At 37.8% G+C, this 22,616-nt stretch overlaps 1 protein-coding gene across 3 annotated transcripts in view; it reads left to right on the forward strand.

Annotated features, from left to right (window-relative positions):
- LOC140736852 (MAP kinase-interacting serine/threonine-protein kinase 1-like) overlaps window positions 1-22,616 on the forward strand; it is a 73,092-nt gene that overhangs the window by 14,320 nt on the left and 36,156 nt on the right. Inside the window, exons 2-7 of one of the 3 annotated variants that reach the window (XM_073062847.1) lie at window positions 8,320-8,359; window positions 10,521-10,632; window positions 11,785-11,886; window positions 14,358-14,455; window positions 18,150-18,229; window positions 21,177-21,250. In XM_073062847.1, coding sequence (XP_072918948.1) covers window positions 10,605-10,632; window positions 11,785-11,886; window positions 14,358-14,455; window positions 18,150-18,229; window positions 21,177-21,250 — 382 coding nt within the window. In that variant the 5' untranslated portion in view covers window positions 8,320-8,359; window positions 10,521-10,604. Of the gene's footprint in view, window positions 1-8,319; window positions 8,360-10,075; window positions 10,161-10,520; window positions 10,633-11,784; window positions 11,887-14,357; window positions 14,456-18,149; window positions 18,230-21,176; window positions 21,251-22,616 lie in introns of those variants that run through there. The other 2 variants (XM_073062845.1, XM_073062846.1) reach the window with 2 other exon arrangements.

The raw sequence follows: 22,616 nt of genomic DNA on the forward strand, positions 1-22,616 counted from the left end.
ATCCTATTTGTATATATTTGCAGAGGAAATTGCATCATTTTGATATTGCAGAAAAAGCTGGAAATAAGATAGTTGCCCTTAGTGCAGGATATATTAAGTATTCTCTGTGATTATGCAATATGAAAGGAAAAACTAGTGAGAAACATGGAGAAATAATTGTTTGATGCATGTACAATGCTGAATTCCTAATCAAGTATGAATATTCACCTATTGGATAATGAAAATTGCTCTTGCCAATCATAGAGAGTACCTGGCTATTTGAAAGTTAATGTAGGTGATCTATGGTTCTGTTGCTTTTTTATGGCTCAGGCAATTATGACAGAGACTTGAAGCCATTAGTTGTCATGGTGGCTCAAGATCAATATCAATAAGATTGAATGTTTCATGTAAGCTTGCTTTGAAAATTATTATTTTTAACAATGCTTCATAACTTTTTTTAGGGAACCAACTTGTTTTTAGCTAAAAAAAATTACTATATAACTTTCAAAGGCAAATTGTACTAGAAAAGTACATGAAATCTAAATGTCCGATCAATGGGGGAAAAACACAGATACAATCTTATTGTGATTAAATCTACCTTTTTAAAATTAAATTGTGGTGACCCACTTTACAGCGCACTCGAACCGGGTGCTCACAAAATGGTGCGCGCCAGCAGAGAGGCCGGTCCCAAAAAGGGCGCCAAGCCTTCTTCACCAGCAAGGGGAAAAGCCCGCGCGCGGGAAGGTACTGTGAATACAGCATTCCCGCCCGGGGAGGGCGGAAACGGGAAGGCTTAAAAGCAAGGCCGCGAAGTTTGAATAAATCTTTTACGCAACTGCAACTCACCATCTGCATGTCGTTATTCCAGCGCTGTGTGTAGCACACCGCTACAAAATCTACTTTTTTTAAAAAAAGACATCAATTTTATTGTTACCTTTTGGTTCTCTTAATATTATTTCTGCTTGGAGAAAGTTCATTTTTGAAAAGAAAATTAGTGTAAATTCAAGTAAACCTGAAAGATTTCATAAATGGAATTAGTAATTAAAAATAATAATCAGCTGAATTCATTGTGTTTCCTGTAATACAGGCAGTCTTTGGGTTACGTACGAGTTCCGTTCCTGAGTCCATCTTTAAGTCGGATTTGTACGGAAGTCGGAACAAGTACATCCGGTATTATTTAATGTCAGTTAGTGAAACATTTGTCTTGGTATATAGTATATATTTTACCTTTCTATACATATAAAATACTTAAGAAATGTATGTATTCCAATAATTAAACCATTGAGTTGCTTAGTAATAATTGTAGCTTTCATTGGGGCAGCACCTTTCAAATGCTCCATTATTCTCACTTTATCCGTTATCCTTTAAAATTGTTCCGATCGCTGACAGACTGTAGCTTAACGCTTTTCCAATGACCGATGGCGTTTCACCTCTTTCCCAACGCTTTATTATTTCCACTTTATTTTCAATCGCGATCGCTTCCTGGCAATGGAACAAACAGAAACACTGTGGGCGGCGGCTCCCGAGCTTTGCTGGTTCCCGAGGTCTGCTGGGTCTTGAGGACCACTGCATTGAGACAGGCTAAATGGGACAAGTGGGGGCTGTGCTGGGTTTGGGTATTTGATCATCCACAATATTCCCCGTGGGGAATTTAAACTGGGGGTGGCAGTGTTTTTTTTTACGAGGTCGAGTTGCGAGTTTGACATCAACCCAGCAGGGATGGTACGGAGTCACTGGATCGACATCAACCAAGCACAGGAACAGTCTATCACTGGATTGAACTCGGGGGGAAACTCCGTTCTCCAGCCCGGCGCTGATCTCACTGCGCCACCAGCTGACCGGAATGGTTGGGGGGGGGGGGGGGGGGGGTCAGGGTGAATCTTACTAAGAAAAATTTAAACCAAATACAAAGTTAAACACTCAACACAGTGTCAATGGCAATGATTTAAAATGGCGGACGGCGTCGCGATCCAACTTAAAATGATGGACGGCATTCTCCTTCCTCGGTTCGTAAGTACGAGTTGTTCGTAACTCAAGGACTACCTGTTTCTGTTCTGTAATGGATTTATATAGTAGGAGTTCAGTGAAACTCTCTCACTACTCTCCCACTGTGATCCCTGCTGTGATCCACTCCAACTCGTCAACTACATCTTATCCAGACCCATTACTACAGCCATGTATCCTGAGTCCTGCTGAAGGGTTTCTGTCTGAAATGTCGATTGTACTTTTTTCCATAGATGCTGCCTGCCCTGCAGAGTTCCTCCAGCATTTTACTTGTGTTGCTCAGATTTCTAGTATCTGCAGATTTTCTCTTGTTTGTCTTTTGATTACATGACATTGTCACTTCTGTAAACTAACCTTTGTAAAATAGAACTGGTTAGTAAACAGGAATTATACATGCGGATTGGTATCAACTGATATTGTCTTATTTGTCCCAAAAATAGATATACAGTGCTGTACTTGAGCAGGTTAGATCAATAGTTCTCAGTCTTTTTCTACTCGTGGTCTACTTGTGACTTCCATTTATCTCTGTGGCCCCCATCCCCATAGTCTCCATTAATTGCTAAAGTTTTTATTTGGTTAACTGTACTAATTATTCTAGTATAATCAATATTTATGTTTTAACAGATTATAGATGTATGTTAAATATAATGTTACAGGTATGTAAAAAAAAGTTTAACTATTTCAAAACTCTGAATATGTTGCTTTATTAATAATATATACAGTGGCACGCAAAAGTTTGGGCACCCCAAGAGATTTGAGCTCTCATAACTTTTACCAAGGTCTCAGACTTTAATTAGCTTGTTTGGGCTATGGCTTGTTCACACTCATTGTTGGGAAAGGCCAGGTGATGCAAATGTCAAAGCTTTGTAAATACCCTGACTCCTCAAACCTTGTCCCAACAATCAGCAGCCATGGGCTCCTCTAAGCAGCTGCCTAGCACTCTGAAAATTAAAATAAATGATGCCCACAAAGCAGGAGAAGGCTATAAGAAGATAGCAAAGCGTTTTCAGGTAGCCGTTTCCTCAGTTCGTAATGTAATTAAGAAATGGTAGTTAACATGAACGGTGGAAGTCTAAGTTGAGGTCTGGAAGACCAAGAAAACTTTCTGAGAGAACTGCTCATAGGATTGCTAGAAAGGCAAATCAAAACCCCTGTTTGACTGCAAAAGACCTTCAAGAAGATTTAGCAGACTCTGAAGTGGTGGTGCACTGTTCTACTGTGCAGCGACACCTGCACAAATCTGACCTTCATGGAAGAGTCATCAGAAGAAAACCTTTCCTGCATCCTCACCACAAAATTCAGCGTCAGAAGTTTTCAAAGGAACATCTAAACAAGCCTGATGCATTTTGGAAACAAGTCCTGTGGACTGATGAAGTTAAAATAGAACTTTTTGGCTGCAATGAGCAAAGGTATGTTTGGAGGAAAAAGGGTGCAGAATTTCATGAAAAGAACACCTCTCCAACTGTTAAGCACAGGGGTGGATTGATCATGCTTTGGGCTTGTGTTGCAGCCAGTGGCATAGGGAACATTTCACTGCTAGAGGGAAGAATGAATTCAATTAAATACCAGCAAATTCTGGAAGCAAACATCACACCGTCTGTAAAGAAAGCTGAAGATGAAAAGAGGATGGCTTCTACAACAGGATAATGATCCTAAACACACCTCAAAATCCAGAATGGACTACCTTAAGAGGCGCAAGCTGAAGGTTTTGCCATGGCTTTCACAGTCCCCTGACCTAAGCATCTTCGAAAATCTGTGAATAGACCTCAAAAGAGCAATGCATTCAAGACGGCCCAAGAATCTCACAAAACTGGAAACCTTTTGCAAGGAAGAATGGGCAAAAATTCCCCAAACAAGAATTGAAAGACTCTTAGCTGGCTACAGAAAGCTTTTACAAGCTGTAATACTTGCCAAAGGGGTTGTTACTAAGTACTGATCATGCAGGCTGCCCAAACTTTTGCTTTGGGCCCTTTTCCTTTTTTGTTATTTTGGAACTGTAAAAGATGGGAATGAAAAAAAGTCATCTTGCTTAAAATATTAAAGAAATGTCTCATCTTTAACTTTATGCCTGTTGGAAATCAGGTCATCTTTTATTCAGCTATTCATGGTAACAGAAATTTTGACCGGGGTGCCCAAACTTTTGCATGCCACTGTATAATCTTCCAACTAGCAACAAAAAGCACAATATTATTGCTATGGCTTTGCAGCAGTCTTCACTGTGGAAGACACTAGCTGTGTGCCAGAGGTCCATGAGTGTTGGGGAGCAGCAGTGAGTGCCATTGCTATTCCAAAGTAGAAAGTTCTAGGCAGACTGAAAGGTCTTAAGGTGGCTAAGTCACCTGGACCAGATGGACTACATCCCAGAGTTCTGAGAGAGGTTGCTGAAGAGATAACATATGTATTGTCATGATCTTTCAAGAATCATTTGATTCTGGCATTGTCCTTGAGGACTGGAAGATTGCAAATGTCACTTCGCTCTTTAAGAAGGGAGGAAGGCAAAGAAGGTAAATTATAAGCCAGTTAGCTTAACTTCAGTTGTTGGGAGAGTGTTGGAGTCTATTATTAAGGATGAGGTTTCAGGGTACAGTCGACCCTCCTTATCCGCGGGGGATTGTTTCCGGGACCCCTCGCAGATACCAAAATTCGCGGATGCTCAAGTCCCTTATTTAACCTGTCTCAATGCAGATGACCTTAGGACCCAGCAGAACCCCAGACCTTATTTAACCTGTTTCAGTGCGGTGGATATTAGGGCCCAGCGGCAGAGATCTGAATGCACAGTGTTTCTGTTCACGAAAATAAACACAATCACAATTGAAAATAAAGTGGAAATAATAAAGCGATTGGAAAGAGGTGAAACACCATCGGTCATTGGAAAAGCGTTAGGCTACAGTCGGTCAACGATCGGACCAATTTTAAAGGATAAAGTGAGAAAGGCTCTGCCCCGATGAAAGCTACAATTATTACTAAGCAACGTAGTGGTTTAATTATTGGGTTTTGGGTTTTTGATCCTCCACATCAGCCCGGCACGGTGGAGAGCGCACTCGAAACCGGTCTGTCACTAGATCGCACTCCGGAACGGTTCCTGAACCCGGTGCTGAAAATGCGTTAATAAGTGTTTTATATGCATAGAAAGGTAAAATATATACTACATACTGAGACAAACGTTTGACTAGCTGACGCTAAATAATACTGGATATACCTGTTCCGACTTATAGTAAGAGAACTTATGATTTTTTTCAATCCCGATGCACGATATCCCACGCACATCCTCCCATATACTTTAAGTCATCTCTAGATTACTTATAATGCCTAATACAATGTAAATGCTATGTAAAATGGTTGTTATTCTGCATTGTTTAGGGAATAATGACAAGAAAAAAGTGTACATGCTCGAACAATAAGTGCTGGAAGAGCACTTCCGGGTTTTCGCGATTCGGGGTTGGTTGAATTCGCGCATGCGGAATCTGCGGATAAGGAGGGCTGATTGTACTTGGAGACTAATGAGAAAATTAGCCAAAGTCAGCATGGTTTCTGTGAAGGGAAGTCTTGCCTGACAATACTGTTAGAGTTGTTCAAGGAAGTAACAAGCAGGGTAGACAAAGGAGAGGCAGTGGAAGTCATTTACTTGGATTTTCAGAAGGCATTTGATAAGGTGCCACACTTGAGGCTGTTTAATAAGATAAAACCCTATAGTGTTACAGGAAAGATCTTGGCATAGGTAGAGCAATGGCTGACGGGCAGGAGGCAGCAACTGGGAATAAAGGGAGCCTTTTCTGATTGGCTGCCAGTGACTAGTGGTGTTCCTCAGGGGTCAGTATGGGGGCTGCTACTTTTCACATTGTTTGACAATGATTGGGATAATAGTCCTGATGTCTTTGTGGCAAAGTTTGCGGATAAAATGAAGATAGGTGGCGAGGTAGGTAGTGCTGAGGAAACCATGCGATTGTAGCAGGACTTAGACAAATTTGAAGAATGGGCAAAAAGTGCCAAATGGAATAGTGTTGAGAAATGTACGATTATGCATTTTGGTAAAAGGAACAGTAGTGTGGACTATTATCTAAATGGAAAGATGGTTCAACCATCAGAGGTTCAGAGGGACTTAGGAGTCCTTTTGCAAGACCCCCAGGAGGTTAATTTACAGGTCGAGTCTGTGGTAAAGAAGGCAAATGTGATGTTGGCATTTATTTCAAGAGGAATAGAATATAAAAGCAAGGAGATAATGCTGAGGCTCTATAAGACACCAATCAGGGTGCATTTGGAGTACTGTCAACAGTTTTGGGCCCAATGTCTCAGAAGGGAAGTGTTGCCATTGGAGAGTGTCTGGAGGAGGTTCACAAGGATGATTCTGGGAATGAAGGTGTTAACAAATGAGTAGAATTTAAAAGAATGTGTGAGGATCTCATTGAAACCTACTGAATGTTGAAAGGACCAGATAGGGTAGATGTGGAGAGGAGAAGATGTTTCCTATGAAGGGTGTATCCTGAACTAGAGGGCACAGCCTCAGAACTGAGAGGCGACCGTTTAGAAGAGGTAAGGAGGAATTTTTTTTTAGTCAGAGTGTAGTGAATCTGTGAAATGATCTGTCACAGACTGTGGTGGAGGCCAAGTCTGTGGGTATGTTTAAGGTGGATGTTGATAGTTTCCTGATTGGTCAGGGCATCAAACATATGGTGGGAAAGCAGGCATATGGGATTGAATGGGATCTAGAATCAGCGATGATAGAATGGCAGAGCATACTTGATAGGCTGATTGGCCTAATTCAGCTGCTATATCTTGCGGTTTTATGGATATCTTTCCTGTAGGTATGTGACCAAAGCTGCACACAATTTTGTTAGATCCTTGTGACTAATGCAAGCTAGTTAGTGAGTTTTTGAATGTTTGGTTTCAACTGGGTTAAAGATAATCAAAGATCACCTCTTTTCACAATGCCAAGACAGTTAAGAGCTTTTGTTAGCAGGTGAATGAGCATAACTAAAACCACATTCAACTAGATAAGAGGTGGGAAGTCCATTTAAAAAAAAACAACTTTGTTTTTGCCCAGAGCTGTGGAGAGAGCTAAGCTGTTTTGCTGCCTCAGTTGCATCATCCACCATATTTTCCCATTGATTTCATTCAGGGTTCCAATTAACTTACATACATTCATTTATTTTTTATTTATATATTTTAGTAATATTCATTAAAACTGTAAATTATCATGGCCCATTCAGAAACTCCTGTGGTCCCCAGTTATGTCTTTTCACTTGGAGCCCTCCAAAATCTAGCATGGCCCCCTGGGTGGGGGGGGGGGTGGTATATGGTTCATATTGAGAACCACTGGATCAGATCACAAAGTGAATAAAAAAACAGAAAATGCTGGAAATACTCAGCAAGTCAGGCAATATCTGTGGAAAGAGAAACAGTAAATGCGTGATCACGAGGAAGGGTCCTGAACACGAAGTGTTAGATCTGGGTGCTACAGCAGCATAGCAGTTGGTGGGATGTTATTACAGCTCGGGGCATTGGAATTTGGAGTTCAGTTCTGGTGTCCTCTGAACGTCCTCCCCGTGGAATGTGTGGGTTTTTTCTGTGCCCTCCAGTTTCATCCCACAGGCCAAAGATGTATCGGGTAGGTTAATTGGTAACTGTATATTGTCCCATGATTAGGCTAAGGTTCAATCAGGGTTGTTGGGGGTTGCTGGGTGGTGCAGCTCACAGGGTTGGAAGGGCCTGTGATCTGTATCTGTTTTTTAAAAAAAAGTTTCTCTTTTCACGGATTCCACCTGACTTGCTGAATATTTCCATCAATTTCTGTTTTTATTTCAGACTCCCTGCATCTGCAATTTTTGAATTTTTCACATTGTCTTGACTTAGTTATTAGAAAATATCCAAACTGAAGATCTGTAAATTAATAATAATGTAACAACATTTATTAATAAAACAACATAAAAGCTTTTCCTTCTTGCAACTCAACTGTCATTTGCTTCATTTCCATAATGCGATTAGCAATGAAAGTAGTAAAGGGTTAAGTATTTGGGAAGACTGGTTGAAATTTTATATCCTGTCTATTGCTGAATAATTTAATGAATCCATGTATCTTTTTTTAAAGAAAAACCTTTGTGTTTAATATTGTTTGAAACTGACTTAATAAGAGTTATTACATTTTATTGTTCCTAAATTAGGTTTGGCTATGTTGACCTTAAACCCTATTCTTAAATTGTTTCTTCTACCCATGTGATAATAAAGCTTTATGAATTTTGGGAAACATCTAATTAACTTGGTTATGATAGTTGTGTCATCAAGTAATCCTCTGTGTAAGTTCCCACATGAAGTTACAGTGCCTTGAAATCTTGATTGCAGCATGTGTTGAAGCACTTGTGCAAGGGGAACAAGAAAAGGAGTAAGTATAGCAGGATACTGCAACATTAAAATTAAAATAGTTTGCTCTTAAATTTACCAATTGATACCAATATTCATATCGTATGGAGGGAGGCTTAAGTTTTCATTCCTGTTCAAATCTATAGTATTTAAATCCATTGGAATTACATGTGAAGATATGGCTGGGCTTAGTACAAATTAAGCTATTAAAAATGTGGCAAAGCCCAGTGAGTGTTTGCAGTGAACAGGAAGCTTTCCACTTGCTGAACTCCATTCTGGACCATTGTGTTCTGAACATTGTGTCAAGTTGCCTGTTAATGAGCGTATTTATTCCTACAACATTATTGATGCCACTTTTTGGTGGAAGGGAAGTTATAGTATAACGCATGGGAATGTTGGAACACTAGACCCAAACGTACAAAATGAAAGAGCAAGAGATTTTGCCAGATCCTCAGTAACAACATTCTTTATTTTGCTTAAAAAGCGGATAAAAAAGCGACCACAGAAAAACCAATTCAACACACTATGGGAGTGTAGTAGTGCTGGAGTAGTAGATTACCTGACTATTGGGTATTACTGCTAATACTCAAACAGATGTCTTTTTCACTTTTCTATATGTTTCACAGAAGCAGGGTCTGAGGGTATTTTAATTCATCCTTGAATAGAGACCAAATTTGTTCCTTTCCTACACCACTTTCCTTCACCATCGTTGACCTCTATCTTTGGTCTCTCTGTTCCAAGTAAGCCTTCAAAGAGCACCACCTTCTTACTGGACATGTTACAATCACGTTGAGTTCCAACAATTTCAGATAATCTATTTCCAGTTTATATACAAGGCATTTTAATGAAAGGTCATTATTCTTGCAATGTTTTTTCTTCTTGGATGCTACCTGACCTATTGGTTGTTTCTAGTACTTTCTTTTGTGTTTTCCAGCAACAGTAGTTTTTTTTATCTCTTAGTCCAGGATGGACTCTTATCTCTTTGTTTTTGAAACAAATCACCTTTTATCACCTTTAGCCAACACCAGTGGCAATATTAATGTATTTCAATGTATACCTATCACAGACTTTGCCTCCCCTTTATCATTTAAGTCATATTAATAGAAACATAGAAAACTTACAGCACAATACAGGCCTTTAGGCCCACAAAGGTGTGCCGAACATGTCCCCAGCTTAGAACTACCTAGTCTTTACCCATAGCCCCTCTATTTTTCTAAGCTCCATGTCGCCATCCAGGAGTCTCTTAAAAGACGCTATCACTTTCGCCTCCACCACCATTCCATGCACTCGCCACTCTCTGTGTTTTTAAAAAGAACAACTTACCCCAGACATCTCCTCTGTACCTACTTCCAAGCACCTTAAAACTATGCCCTCTCGTTCTAGCCATTTCAGCCCCGGGCTGGGGAAAAGCCTCTGGCTATCCAGACGATCAGTGCCTCTCATTATCTTGTACATCTCTATCAGGTCACCTCTCATCCTCCGTCGCTCCAAGGAGAAAAGGCCCAGTTCACTCAACCTATTCTCCCCAATCCAGGCAACATCCTTGTAAGTCTCCTCTGCACCCTTTCTATGGTTGCCACGTAGAAATATTAAATTTCTATCTATGTTTCTGATGAAAAAGTCGTTGATCTAAAATGTTAACATCCTTGATAGGAGTTGCTTGACCTACTGAATGTTTCCGTCATCTTTTTCTTTCGTGAGATGATTCCCGGAAAGAGGGATTGCCTGATCAAGAGAAAATTAGCAAAATAAGTTTTTCACTGGAATTTGAAGATGAGAGGTGATTGGAATAAGACATTCAGAATGCTGAGATGAATTGGCAGGTTAGGTTGTTTTCTCATGCTGTAAAATCTGGAAGTAATCTTATGTTAAAGCATTGGTTGTTTAAAGATGAGGTATTTGTTTTCACAGATGGCTATAAATTGTTGAAATTCTGATTATCATAAGTCTCAGGCTGAGCATTCTGAGCCTCATAAGAGTATAATTGAGGTTGATGTTGACAGAAATCCAGGTACAAAAGGACTGGGTAGCAAGAAGTACCTAAGAAACAGGATCAGTTACTGAAATAAATGATGAGCACCTTCAGTGGTGATATATTTTCAATTTTTACTTTCTTGTGTTGTTATAACACAATGATGTAGTAGTATTTTATGTTTAAGTAATTGATGGCTACTTTGTTTCAGAGTTCACAATCTATCCTGACCCCTGTAAATGATTTGAAGAACAGCAGATGCTCTAATCATCAGACAACCAACTGTCCTGATGTAATGATCCAGAATTGTCAGAAAAGATCAGGTATCCAAAATATAAGTTACTTATTTTCTCATTTGATAGCACTTTTTACAATTGAACTGAAAAAAAGTGTGGCACATGCTGGAAATTAGAAGTAACATCGAAACCTTCTGGAAGCATTCGTTGGGTCACGTAGCATCCATGGAAAGGATGGAGTTAATTTTAATTTTCTGTTGCAAGATGCACGTAGAAGCAGGTGTGCAGGATTAAATCTGACAGCATTATGAGAAAACAGCCTGTAATTATGTTTCTCGCAGATAAATGGGTAGGCAGCAGGAGGCTGATGTTTTATGTCTTAATAAGTCATTGTTATTTGTACAGCATGGATACAAGATGCTTAACCTATCATGTCTGTACCTGACCAATTCTTCTCACATCATCCTCCATGCTAAGGGCAGTTTTTACAGTGATCTGTTGATCAACCTATCTGCAAATCTTTGGGATCTGGGAAGAAACTGGAGCAGCGGGGAAAACTCAGGCGATCACAGGGAGAAAAAACTCCATATAAACAGCACTGGAAGTCAGGATTGAACTTAGATTGTGGGTGCTGTTAGATGGCAGCTCTTCCACCAATGTCTCTGTACCATCCCATAAGGAAGCTAATATTATGTTGAAGATGCTGTGGGCAGCCACTTTTCCCAGGCTTTGGAAAATACAGTGGTTACAGCAAAAAGAAAGTACATACCTTTGGAACACACCTGTCCAAGCTCCCCTATCATCTGTTCCCTTCATCCCTTTCTCCTGAATGAAGTTTTTTGTATATATTTGAGGTGACAATAAACACCTAAGTTTAATGTATTATCTGAAAGATTGTTTTAATGAAGCTGTTACTCAATACTGCAGTGAAATGTGTCATGGGATTTTTCTACCATTTGGGTTATTATGCCTCCAAACTGCCACCTCACTGCCAAGGTCTTGTAAGTGCTATGAACTCTAGTTCTGAACTGTGTTCCCAATATTTTTTCCCCACCATCTGATTTGCATCCTTGCCTCATCCTCTGTTGGTCCATCCTTCAATGATGCTCCACCCTGTATTTGATCCCCTAATATTTTGCCTGTCCTTGCATTGAACCTTGCTTGTCTCTTTTAAGAAGGCATACGCACCATATTTATTGTCTGTTTACAAATACTTTTCTGTATTTTGGTTTGTGATAGAAATGATGTCAAGCCAACCAGTCAATATTGTTGATAGTGGCAAACGTAACAAGAAAAAGAAAAAAGCCAGAGCACTGGACAGCTTTACTGGGAAGTTTGAAGGTTAGTGACTTTGATGGCTTATTTTTTTTCAACAGAGAATGTATCACATGCCTCGACATTTGAGCACGCAAAAATTTGGTTGAAAATTTTGATATTTATGAGGATGAGACATCATTTCTATGCAGTTATTGACATCTGTGCATCATTCTTTTGGATGCTGCTGGAGAAACTGGCTCGTGTTACATTGTGTGCCATTCATTCTGCATATTCCTAACAGCAAGATTTAACCATGGCATAAGTTAAAAATCTCCACAAATAGTTCCCTGCCCCAGGAAGCAGGAGCTTATTTATTTATCTATCTACTGCAAGAAGTATTCACAACACTGCCCACCATCCTACCGCCATGCCTCAATCCATGCCCCTCCTCTGTTTTCTAATGAGGTCCTGACTCAATGACCTTATGCCTCACCTCCCCTAGACCCAGACCCACTCATTGTGTACCCATAATAATGCAAGATTGAAAATGTCCAAGGTCTATTCAGTGGGTCCAAATTTTTGACCTCAGATGCTACTGAATCTGTAACTAACAGGTCTGTTATGGTTATTTTGTACTATGTAATGGTTGATTATCTAATTTTTGGGCCAGTATTTCTTTTTATAATTCTAGGCAGTTGACTGGTTTTATACTGGTTCACTGCACATCCCTCAGCAGTGCTCAATATTATGTTAAAGTCTGCCATCTGGAAATGTCTGGATGTTTGAAGAGTGTTCTAATGTCATGGTACTGTAATGAAAATTGCTATTTTAACTTGGATATGCTGTCAGCTCGAAGAAAGTAGGATTTGTTGTTAAATTCCAATGTTTACTCTCCAACAGCTGACTTGATAGGTCAGGGTTTCATTTTGAAGCTATTCTTACCATGCACATAGTTTAGTGATGTCCTTGATGCATTGGATATTCTGTGTTGTAAATGATTTTTAAAGGTTATAGATAAATACCCTTTTTTACCTTGTGTGGCAATACACTGGCCATTCAGTTTCAACTTGGTATGCTTTACTTCTGTACCACTTCTGGTCTGTACTGAGAACCCAAGAGCATTTTTAACAGGATGTGAAATAGTATAAAGATCTTGAAATCTCAATAGATAACTCACATTATCTCAATCTCATTCATCAGATATCTAACTTAAAGAAAACTTGGTAAATTGGCTGAACATTGATAATCCATTGTTGTAATCACCTTGTTACTCAGTTAATTTTTTTTTACAATGATTGACCCCTAGAAGGAAAACATTGGATGAAGCCCTTTGTCCATGAAATGTTACCTTTTAAATTTTCCAGAAGTCATTTACTTTTACCTAAGTACATAATTATTTGCCGATGTCTACATCGCAAAAGTAACATTATAATAGAGACATTTGAATATCCTTGATATAAATTCTTCCTGATTTCTAATTTTGAATATTGTTTAATTTTCTTGCAAGCAACTACCTGCTGCCATATGTCATTGATTTTCTTGTAGGTATTATTCCATGGTTCCAATCCAGATCAATTACATATTCCAAAAAGTTTTCAAATTTCATTCAACTTTATTTTCAGAGATTTCCACCTCATTTAATTTTAAGTAAACAATTCTGAGTCATAAGGCATATAAGGAATATTGGATCTGGTTTTCTGTTATCTCTGTCACTTTTCCAAAATTTTACTATAATTTTATTAAATACTGGTAATTTAAAAAAATTGAAACGAAGTCAAAATAAAATTACTTAAATCCCATGCAATTGTTATGAGAGTTTTGCTTAATTACATTCTTCTCACTCATTTCTCTTTGCAGCTGCCACGCTGTAGCAATGTAAAACCACAAAACCATGGCATTTCAGACTGTTGTAGATTTCAGATGTCGTGTGAGTGTCTCTGAAAGATTATAGGGTTAACAAAGTTAATGAATAAGGTAATTTTGCTGTTAGTTTCTAACATGTTTACTTAGAAAGAGCAGTCTTCCATCATCCTTTCATTGCATTACTAAAGCTGATGGTATAATTGCATGCACGAAAAAGCCAAGGATTAGTAAATGTAAATTTTTTCTTTTTTTGAGAAGTCCAGACTGGTAGTGAATGCATTATATCACTGTTTGATCTAAGCTATGCCTTAATTTCCAATTGCTTGTGTATATTCAAATTAATTATTTTTGTCCATCAAGCATTCTGAGAAACACATCGTTTATGTTAACAACCAGGACAACCCAAGGATGTGCTGAAGGCAGCCAGAAGTGTCACCACACATTTGGGTGCTAACATAGCATGTCCACAATGTTCAGCAGAGCAACACAGAAAAACAAAGCAAAACACAACAAGCAGCTAAACAAGCCCTTTCCTCCCTCCCACCTATCCATACGCTCCAACCCCAGTAAATATATGTAAATACTTCTGACATTATTTGCATTGTTTCAGCATGATTTCCTTGCTGATGAACTGAAAATATTATAACCGTTCTGAAATAATTGTTTACTTTATCTTCCAAATGTATTGGAAGACTTGTACAGGCTGACTGATGAACTATTAGGAGAAGGAACTTATGCAAAAGTCCAAGGCTGTGTTAACCTGCATAGCGGAAGAGAATGTGCTGTTAAGGTAAGTTGAATTGTTTAATGTGGTGGTGTCAATGAGGTGTTGCTTTTGAAGTATGTCATATGTTGGAATTGGACTGTACTGAGTGGTTAGTTGATTATTTTAAACACATTATTTATGAATCAATGGAAGATTTATAACCTTACATTATTGTTTGTTGGTCTTATCCTGGAGTTTTATTGTGACATTAGGCCTGATTCAAAAGGGCCATGCTGAATTAATTTCTGAGGAAATTAAGAGCAAGAAAAAAAAAATGGGAACAGAACAAAGTGGCTAATAGTGTTGAGTTCAAGGATGCAGATACTGCTTGTTTGATGAGTTATATGAAGAGAATAAGGATAAACATTTAAAGCATGTAATTGGAAAGTTGGTTTAAGTTATTTTACTGTTTACTTTTGGGAAAATAACATTATTTCTTCTCTACAATGTGCCTACTATATTTTATCTGGGATACATGTCAGACTTAGATGTGGTAGTATAGTGATTAAATTACTGCAAGATGCCATGACTTGTAATTCCGAAATTTGAATTCAAAAGCCACCATGGGAGCTGAGGGATTTACATTTTGTTAATTGTATGAATCCAAATTAAAAAAAAAGCAGTCTAAGTAATGGTGCTTAAAGATTTATTAAGGTACTTAAAGGAAGAAAATTTGCCAGGCTCACTCAGTCTGGCTTTCCGATGACATAAGTTCTTAAGTGTCCACTGAAATTCTGTTTAAATGCTAACTATCAGTGATCCCCACCACATCTAAATAAAGGTGCTTTCAAAGTTGCCAAACCCATGAGCATACTAAGAAGCTTCTTGGAATAGTGATCTCGCAAAAAAAATCTTAGGATTTTATGTGGTTTTTGGCCTTCTCTGTATGGCTTTCTCCCACAGTATTGTACTGTAGAAATTTAGAATCCTCTGTGTAAAAGATCAATTTGTCCTTTCTGATCGGCCCTGTGCAGTATGTTAATCCTCTGTCCCTCTAGCTTGTCTATATCATTTTTGCATTTGATTTTATTATTCGATTGCCATGTTGATGTAATGAGTATAGTCATTACAGACAAAATTCCATTCAGGTGAAACATGTTAACAGTTAATAACTCACAGGTTAATAATACTAACTTTATTGATCCCCAGTGGGAAGTTATTTTGTTACATCAGCAACATTTAAAAATATACTTAGGAATAATAAATATAATCATGAATAAAGTACAGAATAATAATATACACAATAATTTGCAATGTGCACTACTGTGCAATAATGTACAAAATAATAAAACAGTCTGATGGGTGCTGTCCTGTCGCACAGATGAACTGTTGTATATGCTTACTGCATTTTGTAGGTAAGATTTTCTTTCTTTTTTCTTTTTAAATCTTTTTATTAATTTTAAGAAAAACATAGATGAAATATGAATACAAAGCGTTTGAGAGTACATAATTAATAGTTTAAATAGACAATCAGATATATAATAATCAATATACAAGGCCTCCCAAACTCATAGTATTTATGTAAAAGAAACCTAAAAAGAGAAAAAAAAACTAACCAACATGGGCCATTATATAATGTTAAATACATACAGTAGTGCCAATAACTCCGAACCTCCATCCAAATAATTAAGGATAATAAAAGTAAGGTTTAGGATAAGACCATCGTATGAAAATGTTGAATAAATGGTCTCCAAGTTTCTTCAAATTTAACTGAAGAATCAAAAACCACGCTTCTAATTTTTTCTAAACTCAAACAAGAGATAGTTTGAGAAAACCACTGAAATACAGTTGGAGGGTTAATTTCTTTCCAATTCAGTAAAATAGATCTTCTAGCCATTAATGTAACAAATGCAATCATTCGTTGAGATGAAGCGGATAGACGATTATTATCTATCATTGATAAACCGAAAATTGCAGTAAAAGGATGCGGTTGGAAATTGATATTTAAAACTCTTGAAATAATATTAAAAATATCTTTCCAATAATTTTGTAAACAAGGACAAGACCAGAACATATGAGTCAATGAAGCAACATCAGAATGACATCTGTCACAGGTTGAATTAACATGAGAATAAAATCGAGCAAGTTTATCTTTATCATGTGAGCTCTATGTACAACCTTAAATTGTATTAGGGCATGTTTAGCACAAATAGAGGACGAATTTACCAATGATAAAAAATTTTCCCATTGCTCAGTGGATATAGGACAATGCAATTCTTCTTGCCATTCCTTCTTAATTTTTTCTGATACATCTGGCTGTACACTCATAATCATATTAAAGATTTTCTGTAACGATCCTTGTGACAGCGGAGCTGAATGAGTCTGTTCGAAAGGGGGCTCCACTGCTTATTCAGTCAGTCATGGAGAGGATATGCCTGATTGTCCATAAGGGATAACAGTTTGTTTAGTGATCTCCTCCCTGCCACTAACTCAAAAGAGTCCAGGTTGTAGCCAAGGGTGGATCGAAGTTTTTTGATGAGTTTATTTAGTCTTTTTTTTAGTTGGGCATCTGTTAGTACCTAGGTTTATTTGGAAGTTTAGATCTCTCACTAGTGGAACACAAAGAGTTTAGTAGCCTAAGTTACACCAGTAGCTATTGTCTATTTAGCTATTGTGATTTCTCTAAGCTTGTGTTACGAACCCCGTAACTGGGTGACTTACCAGCAAAGATAGAGACGTCTGTTGAAGTCTGATGATACTATTTTTAACAGTATTTATTAGTAAAAATACACAAAAATAATATCAATGCAAATATACAGATAATATACGTCGTCAATACTAAACCCAAAAGTGCGGGTATAATAATAATCAATAAGAAATAAGCTCTATCGTTGTCTAGGGGATAATGTATTGTCCGATGGAAATATAAAGTTCACTGCAGTTCACACAAGCTGCCGTCTTTTGGTTGTCGCTGTGTTGCAATTATTGGAGAGAGAAGGAGAATGGGAACATTTACCGCTATGGGTTTTGCCAACCTTCCTTTATGATTTCGATCCGTCAGGTGTCTCGTTGTTGTGGCCTTTCAATTGTGACCTCTTCCGTGGCTAAACCGTTCTTCCGTGGTGAGCCCGCCACCCAGGCAAGGGAGGACACACACGAGTTCCCACCGGCTTTCGCTATAAAACGCTGTCACGGGATTTCTAGCATTTCTCCTGGTGCGTCTAAAAGGGTGTTCCCCAGACCCCTCTTTTATCCTTACTCACGGGGTCTCAGATGTCAATCAGGTTGGGATGATGCAATCCCTCAACCAGACCACTCTGGTTGTTCCCTGAGGGGTTTCAATGAATAGTACAGTACTCAATACACAATTCCTTCTCCAAGAGACAATGGCAGTAATCAGTGGTTCCGTTCCGCTTATGTCAGGAGACATTCCAAACCTTGTGTATTCTGCGTCTCTCTCCCTCATGAGTGTATCTCTTGCATTTCCTAGGTCTCAGACCCGAAATAATAGCGATCTTGCGATTCTCAAAAAGGAGGGGGCGACTTTGTACCCTCCACCTTAGCTGGAGTTGCTCCACCTTCGTAACACTTGTATCTCCCGATGTCATCTAGGCATGGGAATTATGACTTTTGATGAATTCATAATATCTTAATGTAATGGGGATATTCAATATCTAGGAGGATTAATCCTGTTCCAACATGAAGCAGTCCAAAGCAGTATATTTGTTTCTTTTACAATGCTTGGAACAGTTCAAAGTACACTGTGTCTTCCTTGCAGGTCATTGAGAAGAAGTCCGATTTGAGCCGAAGCAGGGTGTTCCGTGAAGTTGAGACTTTATATCAATGTCAGGGAAACCAGTAAGTTTCAAATCCGTCTACAGGAGAACTACAAAGGGCCTGATTTACAACCTTGACAATCGTAATGACAATCTTATGAAATGTTAGCAGATAGTTTGGTTTTACATAATATTGTTAAAAGTTAAGAAAACAAATTGGGAATTAAGAACCATTTTAAATATGTGGCCTGTTAATAATGGTTTGCCATGGGAATGGATGATGGGCCTCTGCTATTTTGGTAGTGCAGGTGAGTTTGCTGATTAACGAAAGCAAGAAAATTAACATGTTGCTACAGATTGAAAAATGATTCAAGCTCACAGGTTGAAAGATGAATAACTATTAGCAAGCTGAAAACAAAGAAGAGTGTCAATAGTATTTAGAAACAAATGACAAGAAATATCATCAAAGTAAGTTTCTGAAAATGATTGGCTTATGAGCCTCTGACAGCCTGAGGCTGGAGAGTGTAGAACTCAGCAGGTGGCAGCTTTAGTTCCAGAATAAGCAGTTTTGGCTCCAGTATAAACAATTTAGGAGAAATTTCTTCACTTACTTTTGAATCTTTGTAATCTTCTACCCCTGGAGTTTCTGATTGCTTAGTCAGCGAAAGTGTATTCAAGGCTGAACTTGATGCTTTTTTGTATACTAAAGGAATATGGGTATAATAGTTATATGAACAACAGATTTAGGTTGAATACAGTACAAAGAACCATACTTAACAGCAACAGTCTGTTCCTCAAATCCTCAGAGTCTTCTGAGTAACATTGGCATATGTCTCTTTTCCTCCTGCTGTGTCCTGTTGGCAGCAATTTTTTTCCCTTGTTTTTCAATTATATTCCCATCTATCTCCCTGGTTCAGTCTTGCTCTTTGATACATGATTTATCTTTGATCTGGCAATTTATCCATAATAATCAATTTTCTGCACAATATTACCCTGGTCCATGTGGGGGGGGGGGGGGAATGTTTTATTTATTACTAAAGTTGATCCTGAAGATTGAACCATGTCTTATTATCTCTGTTCTATCTCACAGACTGTTATTCCTTCAATGCTCATGTCTCTTGCTTTAAGAACAGTGGTCCTTTGGCTATTTCAACCCATCCTTAGTTCCAACATGATCAATATTTTGGCCTTAATTTTTTCACATCCTGTCCATTGTAGGCAGGCCAGTTGACATTTTCTACAGTAATATATGTTCTGTCCCAGCATATCTGTTCTAGCTGACAACAGTCAGAAGTTAGTGGCCTGATTCTGTAAATAGCAAGTTCTAGAAAATCATTTTGTAGGACATTCTGTGTAGTGAATACTAATTTTGATTTATTTGATTATGTATAATCAAATGTGGCTGTTGACTTTATACCATTTTAATATTAGTTCATACTGTATGGTAAAAGTCCAGTAATCTAACACCATCAGGACTTTAGTGCCAAAATGGCAGATTTTCAGGATTATTAGATAATACTCAGAATCAGATTTATTATCACTGGCATGTGACGTGAAATTTGTTAACTTAGAAGCAGCAGTTCAATGCAATACATAATCTAGCAGAGATTAAAAAATTTAAAAAAAAGTAAATCAATTGTATGTTGAATAAATTTTTTAAATGTGCAAAATCAGAAATATTGTATATATTTTTTAAAAGTGAGGTAGTGTCCAAAGATTCAATGAACATTTATGAATCGGATAGCAGAGGGGAAGAAGCTGTTCCTGAATCGCTGAGTGTGTGCCTTCAGGCTTCTGTACCTCCTACCTAATGGTAACAGTGAGAAAAGGGCATGCCCTGGGTGCTGGAGGGTGCCTATTAATACACATATGATTTACTTTTTTAAAATGGACCCTATAGCATAATATGTTTTGCAGTACCAGGTGAGTTTAAACAAAATGCTAAAACCTAATCCTGGTGAACTTAAAGGACCAGGTCTCTAAGTATACAAAGCATCTGGGAGTGTGGTGGCACTGCGCTAGCTGCCAAACCATTGGGATTTCTGATCTATGGGATAGTGGATTACTGGAGTTTTACTTATTCATTACTTTAATGTTAACAATCTTTACAGCATCTTTCATTACTGCAACAGTATCACAACATTTAGATACACTGGCAACCGTAGGTGTTTAGGGTTAAATGTATTTATTTAACCTACCTTTTATAAACATACAGTTGCACTAAAGAGATGCTGAGGTGATTTGCATGAACATTGGAAAGTTTGTGGTAAATTGAGAGGCTGAGGGAAACTATGGCAGTGTATAAAGTTACTATATGTGGAGCCTAGATAGAATAAATAATAAAGGTGCATTTCTTTAAGCAAAGGGGCAAAAACCCTTTTGTACGTGAATTTAAAATTAAAGCATCAGCTGCTCAGTACTGTAACTTCAGCAACACTTTTCTGTCTCCGATAATGTTATTTTGATTTAACAATTATTGGAATGATATAATGACATTTCCCTTTTTAATTATTAGTGCACTATACTACCCTTGCAACTTGATACAGTATTGTAAAATTTATATCATTTTAAATTTTAAGTATACTATAATATGAAGTGTGGCTGTGCAACCCTTACACAGTGATAACATGACTACCTATGCCTTTCCATGTGGCCTTGCAGACCACTATCGCCAATTAGCGAATGGGTCACAGGATCAGTCTTTAGTTTGTCCTGTCTTAAGACCTTCAACTTTCCAAGTCACTCTGATATTTGAAAGCTGATATTTGAAATAGTTAAAAATGACTTCAAAATAGTTTTTAGTTGAAAGCACATGAAGCTACATGATTATTTAAAACCATAAATGGAAATGAAGGGATTAAAAAAAAGAAAATCTGACCTAAGCTGCATTTTTTTAAAAACTGAATGAGGCCTTGCTAGATTCACCTGCTGTGGCAGAGTGAAACTAGGGGCTGGGGACATGGGAGTGAATTTTTTTTCTTCTATACTAAGGTCTTTTGGAATTTAAATTTATTTCCCACTTTTTATAGGAATATTTTAGAGCTGTTCGAATTTTTTGAGGATGAAGCACATTTTTACCTGGTGTTTGAAAAAATGCGTGGAGGTAGGTCAGTTACTTTTCCAGGAAAATAGTGTACAGTGAAATGTTATTGATGGATAAATTAATAGATCTCACAGCAGGGCAAAAGCTAATGTGTACCATTTGCTCAACTTTATGTTTGTGGACCTCCTTGGAAGGAAAAGTTAAACACAAAGTAGTGTTTGATGATTTTTTCTAGAGGAATAGAGAGGGCCATTCTTTTTTGCCCTTATTTCATTTATTTGTTTGATGGATATCGAGGTTGCAAGGCAATATTGAAAAAACAGTAAGAAATGTTCTTATTGACCAATGCCTTTCCTTGGGGGGGAAAAACTATAAAACTTTTTTGTATTCTTTCCACACTGTACTTTAAAATAATTGTATTTGTAGACTTTCATAATACTTCTGTCACAACAGGGAATAGCTCACAGTGTGGAAGATGTGGTCTGACCAGCTTTTTGTATGTCTGCTGCATAACTTGTAACTTTTTGTGTTACAGTCCTTCAGATCAGAATTTCATTAGCCATTTTGATGATTTTTTTGGATCTGTCTATTTCACTTTAATAAAGGTACATTATCTTTTTAGGCTCCACCTCTATTTTTATCATTTGGAGAATATTCTGGTCTATCATTGGACTCCATTTTGCATAGTTTCGCTCTTTTTCTTAATCACTTTGTAATTTACTGTTTCTGTATTCACATTATGCTGCTGGTCTTTAATAAATCTGGTTGAATATTTTTAGCTGTGACGCTGATTCCTATAGGACACCACTAACATGATCTATTTTTTTCTAACTTGACCAGCTGAACATTTTCTGTCATTTCGTCCTCAATTAACTCTGATACTGATTTAATAATTTTTATAATAATTTTCAGGTCCACACATGAGCATGTTGCCATGAACAGTAGCAGACAGCAGATAGACAAACAGCTTACAAGAGAAGAGGGAGCTGCAAGAACTTATTCAGCTGTAGTAGTTCTAGTATGTGAGTGCTAAGGACAAGGCTGAAGTAGTTCCAACCATGCTCAGCTAGAAAGGCTGCTCCTTCTTTGCTTCAGGCTAAGATCTCCAACAATACAAAAGCCGTCTTAGCTAATTTAGTTGTCTCATTGAGACATCTGGAAATGAATGAATACAGTAAGTCTATGGGACCTGACACTTGTATAAAATCAGAATTGACTTTATCATCATATGCACAAATGCTTATATGTGCAAGTGAAACCTACAGCAATGTCATTGACACAGGGCATATAAGCAGCATTCACAAGAAAAACATAAATTAATATTTTTTGTACAAGAAAGATCACAATTGGATCTGACAAAAATTCCATAGTGCAGTCATTCAACTGGTCATAGTATTGCTGAACTCTCATGATAGGATTGTGCTGG

Source organism: Hemitrygon akajei, chromosome 12 (genome assembly GCF_048418815.1).
Source record: "Hemitrygon akajei chromosome 12, sHemAka1.3, whole genome shotgun sequence".
NCBI classification, from domain to species: Eukaryota; Metazoa; Chordata; class Chondrichthyes; order Myliobatiformes; family Dasyatidae; genus Hemitrygon; species Hemitrygon akajei.